Raw genomic sequence first — 13,662 nt, 5'->3', positions numbered from 1 at the left:
AATCCATTGAAATCCTTCTGCCCAGTATTGTCCAATTCTATAATCTTTCAATGTCTTTTTGTATTTTTATGCTCTTATCTACACTATATAAATCTTTGTGATATTGGTATACTTGGACAAATGGCTCTCTGTCATTCATGTTGTTAATAAATAGTCTAACTCTCAGCCCAGATCTTTGTAGGAAATCACCAGTCACTTTCTTCCAATTTGAAAACATACCCATTATCCCTACTTTGTCTTCTACTACCTAAGCAGCCTCCTAACTAGGCTACCAGTTTCCTTTCAATCCCAGGGACTTAACTTTATCTGACAGCCTCTTACGTGAAACATTCTAGAACTTCATATAAAGTACATCCCTGTCCACTACTTCAGTTACTTCCACAAAGTTCAATAGGACATAACCTATTCCTCAAAAATCCATTTTGGCACTCTCTCTCCACGGCTCAAAATTTATCTAAGTGCTCAGTCACCTTGTCCTTAATTATAGATTTTAAAAACTTGGCTGCAACTGTCAAATGCCATTAAAATCTATTACCTGAATCAGCAGCATTGCAGATTTGTTTGCTTAACAATGGGAATGCAGAAATGCCTTTCTCAGCAGGAATGAAGGCCTCTGATTCCAAACCTTTTTCTTACCTACTACCGCACTCTTCACAAAATGGATTTCAGGCGTAAAACTGTACTTGAAGCACAGCAAAAATAAAGTTTGCTTTTTTGCATATGTAAACGCATGCGCCTGACACTGCTTCTTTAAAGTGCACTAACAGATCTACAATTTCCTGGTTTCTTACTAAATTTTCTTAAATATATATTTTCTCTTTCCAAGTTCTAACAGATCAGCTGCTTACTTCAACTATTATTGATATAAAGGTAGGTACGCCAACGGTCATAAAAATAAAAATGTGCAATATAATCAGATTCAACAAACAGATTTAAAATAATTTCAAAGCTTATTAACTTTGGGCAGAACAATTTGGGTCTGACGCTAATCAGAACCGACGATTCTGACAGAAAAGATTTCCTTTGATCAAAATATTGGTTTCTGATGAAGAATCACATTCAAAACTTTAACCCGTCTTTCTTTTTCAGCTGTCAAGTGACTGTTGTCCATTTCCCATGTGTCTTTCCAATTATTTCTGATATCTAGAACTCCTGTTTTTTTTCTTCTAACTCATCCCAGTGGATTCAGCCACAGGAAAAACAGACATGCAAGTGCAACGTCTCTTCTTTCTATGGTGAGTCTTCCTGTTATTTGTCAATTTTTTAAGATTCATATTTCCAGTGTGGCCTTAATGTTTGCTGTTAATCTATGCTGCAAAGGTTGAGTTTTAACTTCCACCTCTAACCTCTACTGCATTGTCACCCCTTCCCTCCCCCTCCCCAATCTTACAGCTTCCACATATTCTTTCCCACCATATTGCTGACGTTCAAAGTACAACATTCTTGAGGTAATGGTTTGGGCTGCTGCATCACTTGACTTTTTTTTCACAATTTTTTTAATGCTGTTTTTGGGCCAAAAGCTTTTTCACAGCAAAATATATAAATGAATCAGCAGTACACTGGACTCTGCCAGCCATATAAAAGGCAGACAAGCAACTTTAATTATGCTTTTTATATCATCCACATCAACTAATACTCTTAAAACAGTCCTATAATTACAGTAAACACATTTCCCATTCAGCCTACACTAAAATGCAATCTCCAATAAAAATGCATGCAAGGCGCCTGACTTCGGTGTGCATTGCAATGCTATCAGAAGATTGCAGGTTCGAGTCCTGCTGTGATTGCTTCAGTAGTCGATGTGTGGTGCCATGATTGTATAGTGGTTAGTGCTTGGTGTTGTGGCCGCAGCAACCGCAGTTCAAAGCCAAGTCACAGCAGTATCGATTTCAACATCTGGGGTCCTTTTCAATAGCTCAGCAGGTAAAGTGGATGACAGTAGATGATCATTAAGCTGGCATCCTTAAGTTGTTGGTTCAATTCTAGCTTGAAGGCAGCCCCCCATTTCTAAGTTGTTTCTGTAGTGTAATGGATATCACTTTAGCCTTACCATAAGACATAGGAGCAGAAGTTAGGCCATTTGGCCCATCGAGTCTGCTCAGGCATTCAATCATGGCTGATAAGTTTCTCAACCCCATTCTCCTGCCTTCTCCCCGTAACCTTTGATCCCCTTACCAATCAAGAACCTATCTATCTCGGTCTTAAATACACTCAATGACCTGGCCTCCACAGTCTTCTGTGGCAATGAATTCCATAGATTCACCATTCTCTGGCTAAAGAAGTTTCTCCTCATCTCTGTTCTAAAAGGTCTGCCCTTTACTCTGGGGCTGTGCCCGCAGGTCCTAGTCTCTCCTACTAATGGAAACATCTTCCCCATGTCCACTCTATCCAGGCCTTTCAGTATTCTGTAAGTTACACACGAAAAGGTCCCCAGTTCAAAACTGGGCAGCGACATTATCAAAACTTGCTCATTTAGAGTGAGGAAAATTTTAAAAATGCATCCTGTGTGCTCTACAAATGCACATGTTCCTTATAGCAAGGGAAAAATGCCATGTTCTTTAGACTAAATTCAATGTACACCCCTTACTTTATAGACAAACAAGCTATATGAAGAGAAAATATCCTACATACCGTACAACTACTTTCCCTCTATCCAACAAAAAAGTGTGCTCCACAGCCAGATAAATGCTTCCAAATATATGTTCTAAGATAACACAAATAAAAGTGGTGCAAAGTTCACAGGACTGGAAGAATGAGAAAGGATCAATGGAGGACTGTGAACTGCAGAGGTGCAGCCCTGGGGAAACAGAACAGACTTAGAACATTTGGTATTAGTAAACTCTTAAATTAATGTTTGCAGGCTTATACTGCAAAATCATATACAATATAACCAACGTTGTCCAATATATTAGCCTCCAGCCACATGGCTAATTGGGGATCAGGTGTAACTAATTCATGTTTTTGATTAGTAAATTGAAATAAGTAATAGTGTAGGGCATGTTATCTCAATAATTGTGTTTGTTGGTCAGATGGTAAGATGACAAGCAGAGTGTGTTTGGGATTCTTACGAGTGCTTTACTTCATTGGTCACTGAATATCTTTAGATTCCCCCCTTGAACTATCCCCAGGCCCATCCTATTTCTCATAGTGCACATTGCCTCCGCAGCCTTTCCTCCATCATAAGGTCAGAACTGGGGATGTTTGCTTATGATTGCAGTCTTTAAGCCATTTAAGACTCAAGTTATGAAGTAGTCTGTGCCTAGATGCAGCAAGACCTGGAAAAAATTCAGGCTTGGGCTGATAAGTGACAAGTAACATATGCACCACAGAAGTGTCAGGCAACGATCATCTCCAACAAGACAGAATCTAACCATCTCTCTTTGACATCCAACAGTATTTATTACCATTGCTGAATTCCCCCACCTTCAACATCCTGGAGAGGGTTACCACTGATCAGAAATTTAACTGGACCAGCCACATAAGTACTCTGGCTTTAAAAGCAAGTTAGAGGCTGAGAATTCTGTGGATAGTAACTCACCTCCTCACTCCCCTAAGGCTGTCCATTATCTACTTAGCACAAGTCACAACTGTGATGGGATATTCCCCACTTGCCTGGATGGATACAGCCCCAACAGCACACAGGAAACTCAACACCATTCAGGACAAAGCAGCCTGCTTGACTGGCACCCCATGTACCACCTTAAACATTCACTTCTTCCAACACCGGTGCACAGTATGTATAATATGCAAGATGCAGTGCAGCCTTAATTCACCAAGCCTCCTTCGACAGTACCTTTCAAACCCATGACCTGTACCACCTAGAAGGAGAAGAGCAGTAGATGCATGGGAACACCACCACCTGCAAGTTGCACTCCAAGCCCCACACCATCCTGACTTGGAACCATATAATTGCTGGCTCAAAACCTGGAACTCACTTCTCAACATTGTGGTGCACAGAGACCATATGGACTGCAGCTGCTCAGAAACAACTCACAACCGCACTAGGGTTGGTCAACAAATCCCAGCCTTGCCAGCAATGGTCATATCCTATGAAAGAATTTTTAAGAAAGTTTGATCCAAGACAAACTTCCAACCACATATCCGCACCGTCATTAAGACCACCTACTTCCACCTTCGTAACACCTTCCAACTCCATCCTGCCTCAGCTCATCATTATCTCTAAACTTGAGTATTCCAACAAACTTTGGCCTCCCATTTTCGACACTCTAGCAACTTGGTCCATCCAAAACTCTGCTACCCCTGTCCTTACTCACACCAAGACCCATTCACCCATTATCCTGCGGTTCACTGCTGTACATTGGCTTCCGGTAGAGCAAAGGCTTGATTTTAAAATTTTCATCCTTGTTTTCAAATCCCTCCATGTTATCACCCCTCCCTATTTCTGCAATCCCCTCCAATTCTGACCTCTTGCAAATCCCTGGTTTTAAGTGCTCCACCATTGGCAGCCAATGAATCTAATCTGTCCCAATATCTCCTTATGGCTCAGTGTCAAATTATATACATCAAATTATACAATAACACTCCAGTGAAGCACTTGGGGCATTTTAATATTTTAAAAATGTAAGTAGGCATTGTTATTGTTCATAGCAGTATGACCATTTGGAAAGTAAATTGTCCATTTGCAAGTTGTTTTTACTTCTGAGTTTACTTAAAAACTTCTCTTTGATATTTGCAATTCCTTCCAAATTTCCACACCAACTATCACCTTCTATTCCACTCACCCCTGACATATCACCTTTCATTCCCATCTCATCCATCACCATTCTCTCCCCAGAAGCAGGATTGGAGGCAGAAAGCAGCGGGTAGCCAACTGAAGTATGTTAAAGGCCAATTAAGGTCAGTTATCAGAGGCTGAATGGAAATTTTCAAAGGCATCAGGAACAGGCCAGCTCCCTGGAGGTGGCCTCTTGGCAACAGATCAAGGGGGAGTACGCCAGGATGCCTTTGAGCCCTCACTGCCTACCTGGCCACAATGGTGACAGAGCAGCTGTGGCCATTTTTTAAAATTCAAATTTGTTAAAGCTGCTGAGAGATGGAGGTACTTTCTCTCTACCCCTTACCTGGAATGACAGACTGCAACTTCTTCCATGCCGGAGGGCATCTTAATGACTCAGAGTCCACCAGCCATCCTTAATTTCATAATGTGTGCACCCTCTGACAGGCTTACCAAATGAAAATTAATGCTGGGGAACTACTCTTGACAGTACAGGGTTAGGACCCCCATTTGACCTCCATATTGGGCTCCCGACCCAAAATATAAGTTGCTGTCCCAGATTTCTAACATCCAAAATATTATTTCAAAGTCTCCAAATTACACATAACAGATTATATTTATTAATTTCCTTTTAGCAACTCTTTCTCCTCAATGTGTAGAGAAAAGAGACACTGCACAAAATTATGAAATAATAAAATTCTAACTCTGACTTACCTTTAATTTCCACTTCAGCATTGACAAGCGGACGCAGATTAGGTGAAGAAAATGCAGTAAAGCTTCCTGCATCTATTTTTGTCACCCGGTTTCCTCTGTATAATTTATGTTGAAAATACAGACTGACCTAAATAATAGAACACAGTCAGGACTGCAAATAGTAGCTGCTGAATTACCATATCAAACAAGATCAGACATTTGAGCTTACTGTAGGCTACACACTTACTTCTGGTATTACATACTGGCCAGCAATCAGCAGTGCCCCAAGCAAATTATCATGGCCGTCATTTCTCATCTCATAGATGGGAACCTGGAAGAAGAAAAGGAGCTGTAAAATCTGATTTGACAAGGCAGAAAGAACATAATGGTGAAAGTACAATACTAGATTTATTGGTTAGGGATTAGTGAGGAAATTGTCTGGCTGTTTGACATTCTGTTTTTGTTGTATTTGATAACCCACTATTTCCTCCCCAACTCCCCTCAGTTATTTTCATCTCGCTCTTTTCTGGTTGCACCAAACCTCACAATACTCGCTGCCAAGGTAACAGTGAATGACCTACTGGCAGTGATGAGGCCCCAATTTTTCCAACTCCCTCTGGGACAATGATTACCTCTGTTCTGAACTATCCCACAAAAGCACAGCTGGACATTGTGAAATCAGACATGTCATCCCATAACCCACAGCTCTACACCATGACAGCACAGCATCTCTGCTCCTATATTCTCTACTATACTGCATCTCTATGAAGTATATTGGCGTTAATTCCAATAATTGTATGTCGAGAAAGAATGAATCTGAAGCTAGCCTGTACCTGAAAACAAGTTCATTTCCAAGACAGCAAAGTAGTCACAGACTCTCCCAGTTCCTCTCAGACACCGAGTGAATTGGTTTATATTCTTTCGCAATGATTCCCTAATCTTGCCCCCAATTGGGGACAGCAGTACTTTAATTACCAATTTAAAGCATATATTCTATTGCAGCACAATTTCAACATTCCCTTTTTTTAAAGCAAAAAAAAACAAGTGCATTTCCACCCCAGAGAAAAAAAAAAATGAAAATAGAAAAATAAATCACCCATCTTCAAAAAAAAACCTCACATCCTGACTAATCCTACTTCTAATACCTTCAACAATTTTTCACTACAAGCATTCCTTTTGGTGAAACAGTCTGATAACTGACGGCTTGTGTCAACCCACTGGAGCTTAGAGTTTTCCTTTTTCTCCACCATTTGTTTTAGACTTGCAATATCAATTTGTAATCTTTTTTCACTTGCACTCTGCAAAGTGTATGTTATACCAAAGGAATCGATTGTCAATGTAACACTCTTTTGGGACATTTCCCTCATGCAGTATTAATGTTTTAGATAAAAAGAATACCGTGTCAACTGCCTCTACAATGCGAGAGTCTCTGCAGCCAGGGTGCTTTTTACTACTCACCATAACACTTCCCATTTTCACCCACAAGAAATATTATGAAACCTGCTGCACTTGAAAACCCATCAACAAGGTTTGTGAGAGGCACGTCACTGAACACAATCAATTTTATATTCTTAGGGTCACCAAAAGATGAAAACTTGAGTACACATTTTTCCATCTTTAACTTTTTAATGTTTTCTTCACCCATAAGATATTCTGGACCTTGGGATGTTTCATTATAGTACTCCGTTCAAGCACATCAAAACTTGTATCTGGCCTCGTCTTTGTGCCCAGCCAGTTTAATTGCCCAACCAGACTTTGCAGCTGCTCTGTCTCATCCTTGGAAGCATCAGCATCTTTTTGTGAAGACCTAGCCCAATTGACTGCAATAGGGCTAACACTTTCTAAATACAATTGTTGATGCAAAGTAACTTCAGGCCTGTACTGTTTTATTTATATTAAATATATTTAAAGGCCCCATTAGCCTTACTCCCAATCTTAACATCCATCCTCATCTTGTCAATAACTCTGGTTTTGAATCTGACTAGTGTTACCCCACAGGAAGTTGTCAACAGGCATCAAGAAGATGCCTGCCAGTTTCCTGCCATGGTACCAGTAAAACATGGCAGGGTCTGCCTTCAGTTGGAGACAACCCAACTTTAACACTGATCGAGCTGAAAAGTTCCATACTCCAGAAGCATTGTTTAAACCATATACGCACTTATTCAACTTCCAAAGTTTTCCCTCTACCTCTGGTGCCTCCATAGGAGGTTTGAGAAACACTTCCCTCTGGAGGTGACTCCCCCTGCAGGAATGCAGCTTTTATATCTATCAGCTTACATTCCCACAAAAACGTTGCCAAAAGGGCCAAAAAAAATTTTCAAAATTACCTTCCCTGCTGGGGGCAAGTCCACCCTGATTTCTTTATCTGCTAAGCATTCTTCAAATCCCCAGGCCACTAACTTAGCCTTGGCCTTATAAGTTCAATTCAGTAGGACCTTTTCCATGCAGACCCTCCTAAGTGATAATGCTGGATGATCCCTATTCTGAATGCACACCAAACTCCCTCCAACTGTCCAACTCCCTCTGTTTAGCCTCCCACATAGCTTTATCCCCTAACTTATCAGCCGTTACAAAAATATCTGTCGTGGGTACTCCTGCTTCTGCTAGTTTGTTGTAATGATTCAGCATTCTCCATTCTGCGACCCGTCCTTGTCTGTTTAAGTCTTTCCAGGCTCCCACTGTCAGATCCTCTGCTTAGCCCGACAGAGGTTAAGTGTGAGCATTTCACACCCGCAATTCATCACCTGACCCATGATTGCAACTTGGGCTATGCTTCCTTATTTTCCATTCTTGTACTCCGTTCTCCCAGTCCATGACATTCACTGCTTGTCCACCATCATGGACATTCAACCAATTCTTTATATTTTCTAGTAGATTTTCCTACCCGTCCCACTATTGTTGCATCCCTTCAGTTATCCAATCCTTCTGGGCAATACATTACCTGGGAACCCACTTTGGGCAACTGACCTCTGGACAAAATAGCCCATTCCTGTTTGTCACAATCTGCTTTGCTACTGATATCTACTCCTGATCCATTATATCTTGTACCTCTGGCTGTGTCCCACAAAATAAGCATATGCGATGCACATGGTGCTTTATCATCTTCTATCACATTGTCAGTATTCGCAAATTCATAATTCATTCCAATGACCTGTGAAGAATGGGCTTTTATTGTTTGATTCCCATATTGAATAATCAGTTTTCCCTTCATGCCCTATAACTTTTCCTGGGCCTTTCCATTCCCTTGGCCCCTCTCTCTTATAATAAATCAGATCACCTGAACTAAATTCTACCTCGGATGGTCTTATGTGGTGTCGCAATGCTCTCCAAATCCTTTGAAACCTCTGCCATGATGAAAGCTTTCCTGCCTGCATGTAAGACATTCAAGTGGGCAGATAAAACAGAGCTAATGGTAGTTCTTTCAAGAGCAGGGAGAGCATCCAATAGCAATGAAGGCAACTTCGGATTTCTTCCATACGCCAACTGGTACAGGCTATACCCCCCGAACATTTGTAAAGAATTCTTTGCATGTACTGCCCATGCCAATTGCATTTGCAATCCAGTTGTTTGGCCAATATCTTATGCAAGATGTTGTCTATCACTGCATGATTCCTTTCACACAAAACATTGCTGAACGGGCTCTCAGTTGCAGTATGCATAACTATGGTATTCAAATATTCACACGTCCCGAAATTCATCATTCGCAAATTCTTTTCCATTATCTGTCAGGAATTTTGTTTGTGTTCCTAATCTGGTACGCTCCATTTCTCCGTGACCTTATCGACAACGGTCTGCTTGTCCTTACCATTTAATACTGTAGCTAGCCTAAATCTAGTCGCCATATCTACAAACTGTAGCAAAAAAACTTATCCTTGTCCCATATTTTTCAGTCCATTGCCATTAATTCATTAAATTCGCTGGCCAATGACAGGCTCACAACAGGACATGGTATCCTTCGATATTTAACACAAATGTCACATTGAGCCGTGACTTGCTCAATAAGGTCATCGTATTCTTTATCAACCATTTCAGCATTCTGCAGTAGAGCTTTCAATTTTTGTGATACAGGATGAGTAAATTGTCTATGCAACTTTCAAATAATCATCTTCTTGTCCACCAAACTTTTATCCTTAGAACTTAACAAGATTGCCTGAACTCTGACGAGAAATATCTGGCTTCCTTAATGGCAGGCAGTAATGGCCTGACCAAGTAAAACACAGATCCACAGTTTTCCCAAACAAAATCGCTCCGTCATTCTCCATGTCTAGGTTCACCTGCACTTTTTCTCAAAAAAATCTGTTCAACAATAGGGGTATCTCGCTAGAGACCACATCAATACTGATGAAGAGACTGATCCCAGCTATCTTGCACAGGAGGACTACTCTTTTGGAAGACATTAGCATGTTATCATCCCCAAACCTAAAGCAGGCGGAGCTTCCATACTCCTTAACCTTCTTTTGATCTGTCTCATCAAGAGACCCCTGGTAGCAATTAAGCCAATCCAACAAACACACTCTAAAACTGCGCAGTTGAATGAATCAGCCATCAAAATACTCATCACTGGATTCAAACTCCCAGTGACCAACACGATTCCTTCAAGTCATCATCATTTTTAGCCTTGGAAATATGTTTCATGCGTTACTTCAAAAACATGATTCTTTCACTGCAGGTAATTCACTGCATAATGATGCTTAGAATCACACCAATTAACCATTCCCCTTGCACTTCTTGGGTTCAAGCGCCAAAAGGCACCATCCTAGACCTACTTTTTGACTCTACTCTCAGATTGGCTGCAAGTGCGACCACCTATCAGCAACCCCATATTTGTACTAGAATCTGCGTTTAATATTTTGGCAATCTCGAAATTTGGCCACCATGGAATCCTCCATCCTCTGCTCTACCAGAGTTGCCTGTATTTGATAGGAAAGTATCTGGAAATGGCTTTTTCCAAAATTGTTTATAAGGCAGCAGCCACTTGGTCTAGGAGAGAGTCTTTCCCATGGAATTGAACCCTCATCAATACCAAAAGTCAAGTGACATGTGAAACGCGTGCACAATCGAGTAATTTAAATGCCAATACAGAATCCGGGATTCCAAGGTTAAACTTTTTCAGACTCTTATCATTTATCAAAGTCCATACTATACTCCTCCATGTACTGGCCATCTGTTTTCTTAAATCTATTAATGCCATGCTTCATATCCTTCCAACAAATCATCCTTTTTGTAAAACTTATCCAAAAATTGTAATAGTCTTTGGTATCCAAGTCATCCACATCCAATTCTGAAAATACTTTATCCTAATCTTATTTTTTGCTGGTAGTGACAAAGCCAAAGCCATACCTTGCTTTTTTCAGGGTAACAAAGTAATCCGTGTCCACTTCCTGACTTCATTTTCCCCAATGCTGGTATGGTTCCACCTCCACAAAAAAGCGGCGGGTAGTCAAAACCTGAGATTTCACAACGTCCTTCTGCCATTCTGTGACTGAAATTGTCAGCAGCGGTATGCTGCTTTTTCTCTGAGGCCAGAGACAAAAAGCTTCCAATGCAGCAACCAATCACCAAAGCCTAATGTTCATCCTCCAATAATTGTATGTCGAGAAAGAATGAATCTGAAGCTAGCCTGTACCTGAAAACAGGTTTATTTCCAAGTCAACAAAGTAAAGTCACAGACTCTCCCAGTTCCTCTCAGACACCCAGAATGCACTTGTTTATATTCTCTTACAATGATTCCCTAATCCTTCCCCAGTTGGGGACTGCTGTGCTTAATTACCAGCTTAAAGCATGTATTCTATTGCAGCACATTAACAATTGGGAATTTTCTTTTAACATTAAAAGGCGCTATATAAATCCAAGTTATCATCATTATTCTTCTGGGGAGAATTTTCTCCCCGAAGGGGTTGGGCGGGAGCGGGCACGGGCGTGCGCACAGCCAATCACTGCCCGCGATTGGCTGGCGCCATTTTACGTGGACTTGGCCCGCCCAGCGTGACGCACGCCCAGAAGCACTGAGCGCTCCGTGTGGTCGGGGTTGCCTGAGTCGCATGTGCAAGAAAGTGTAGAATCGCCCTGAGGCACAGAGCTGCTTCAGGGAGATTAGTTAAGTTCAAAAAAATTTAATAACGGGAAAAAAATTTTAAGACATGTCCCTGCATGTGAAACTGTCACATGAACTGGGACATGTCTATTAATTTTATTAAAAATTTTTACAAGACTTCAAAAACCTTCATGAGACCTCATCCCGCCTGTGGGTGAGGTTTCATGATAAATGCGAAGGCCGCCTAGGCTCTTTGCCTGCCCGCCAACCTTAAGGTTGGACGGGCAGCTCAGTTAATTGTTTCAATTGATAATTAACTGGCCTTAATAGATCTTTGAAAATTCAGTGGGCGTGCAGCCGACTCAGATGCACGCCCGCTGAACTGAAAATCTGAATGACGCACGCCTGACGTCACCACGCATCATTTTATGCCTCGGCGAGTGGGCCCCGCCCCCACTCGCCGAGCCAAAGATTCAGCCCTATGTTTTTATTCACGAATTCCAAAGTTTCAAGTGAGTGATTAAAGGACTTTTTCACACATGAAGCTAGAAGGAAGCATTTAATGGAATGCAAAACCTTCTTGCTTCAAAATTATTGAAGATGGGCAATGACAGAAAATTCATTAATGGAAATTTGATTATAAACAAAAAGGTCAGATCTGTTCACAGATAAAGGTGAGATGCTGTGTTTAGTTATCAGTGAGATACAAGGGATTCAGGCATGAGGCTGATCTCTAGTATTAATGACTAAGTTACAGGGAGAGAATAGAGAAACTTGGGTTTTTCAGCCTCGAATAGAAGCAACTGACAGGTGACTGTAGTAGTGCATACAGACCCGAAAAAAAGATTCAGACAATTCTTTCAAACTAAACTGTGGGAGTAGGGCAAGAGGACAGAGGTTCAAACTACTGAAAGACAAATTTTGGACTCATGTTACAAAGTCCTTCCTCATATAGTGATCAACCCATGGGATCGATTCATGGATGGGGCAGTGAATCTAAAAAACCCTGGAATAATTTAGGAAACAGTTGGATGTGGAAATATGGGGACTGTAAGGTCTCTCTCAATGCATGAGTTGAAGATGGGCCAGACAGATTTACTTAGCCATCCAGGAACAAAGGCTTTAACTGTTTTAAGTGTCAGTCACGGCTCAGTTGGTCCTACTCTCGCTTCTGAGTCAGAAGGTTGTGTGGGTTCCAAAGTCCCACTTCAGGACCTGAGCATAGAAATCTAACCTGACACTCAAGTATTGAAGGAGTGCTGCACTGTCAAAGATGCCACCTTTCAGATGAGACATTAAACCAAGGTCCCATCAACCCCTCAGGTGGACATAAAAGATCCCATGGCATTATTTCGAAGAGGAGCTGGGGAGTTATTCCCAGCGTCCTGGCCAATATTTAGCCCCTCAATCAACTTCTCAAAAACAAATTATTTGGTCATTATCACATTGCTGTAGTGGGAGCTTGTTGTGCACAAGTGATTACCACATTCCTTAAGATATAACAGTTACTACGCTTTGTTGGCTGTAAAGCACTTTGGGATGGTCCTGTGGTCATGAAAAGTGCTACATGAGTGCAAGTTTTTTTTTTAAGCCATTAAGTATCTCAGGATCTGAACAAAGGAACATAAGCAGAAAATTTATAGCATAAGAGGCAGCCATTTGGCCCATTTGTCTATACCAGTCAAAAAAGAGCTATCTAGACTAACCCCACTTTCCAACTCTTGCTCCGTAGCCCTGTAAGTTACAGCACGTCAAGTGCATATCCAGTTATTTTGTAAATTTGATGTGGGTTTCTGCCTCTACCACCTTTTCAGCCTGAGTTCCAGACATACACCACCCTGTGGATGAAAAGATTTTGCCTCCTCTACCCTCTAACACTGTCAATTATCTTAAATTCTGTGATTTCCTGATTACTCTCTAAGTAATTTCCACAGCCTAATTTTATTTTGAAATGTTTAAACATTGAAAGCAATGCCACTGCTTTAAGATGTTTTGGTGAAGTTACTGAGCATCAGAAATTCTTGAGATTAGGAAACATGTTTAATTCCATTAGTGGACTATTTGGAATAAGAATTTTACAAATGATGCATACTGTATATGGAAATCCTGATATCTCAGAAGATGGAAACTAATGTACTTTAAATGTTTTTTTGCGTTTTCACTACTTGAGAAGTGGGGGAACTACCCACAGCCAGTTACA

At 41.0% G+C, this 13,662-nt stretch overlaps 1 protein-coding gene across 1 annotated transcript in view; it reads right to left on the bottom strand.

Moving 5' to 3' along the window:
• Positions 1-13,662, bottom strand: part of LOC144693089 (60 kDa lysophospholipase-like) — a 126,191-nt gene that overhangs the window by 64,485 nt on the left and 48,044 nt on the right. Inside the window, 2 exon segments of the mRNA XM_078562473.1 lie at positions 5,450-5,576; positions 5,676-5,759. Coding sequence (XP_078418599.1) covers positions 5,450-5,576; positions 5,676-5,759 — 211 coding nt within the window.

Source organism: Cetorhinus maximus, chromosome 18, assembly GCF_964194155.1.
Source record: "Cetorhinus maximus chromosome 18, sCetMax3.hap1.1, whole genome shotgun sequence".
NCBI classification, from domain to species: Eukaryota; Metazoa; Chordata; class Chondrichthyes; order Lamniformes; family Cetorhinidae; genus Cetorhinus; species Cetorhinus maximus.
This window is presented reverse-complemented; position numbering and strand designations above follow the sequence as displayed.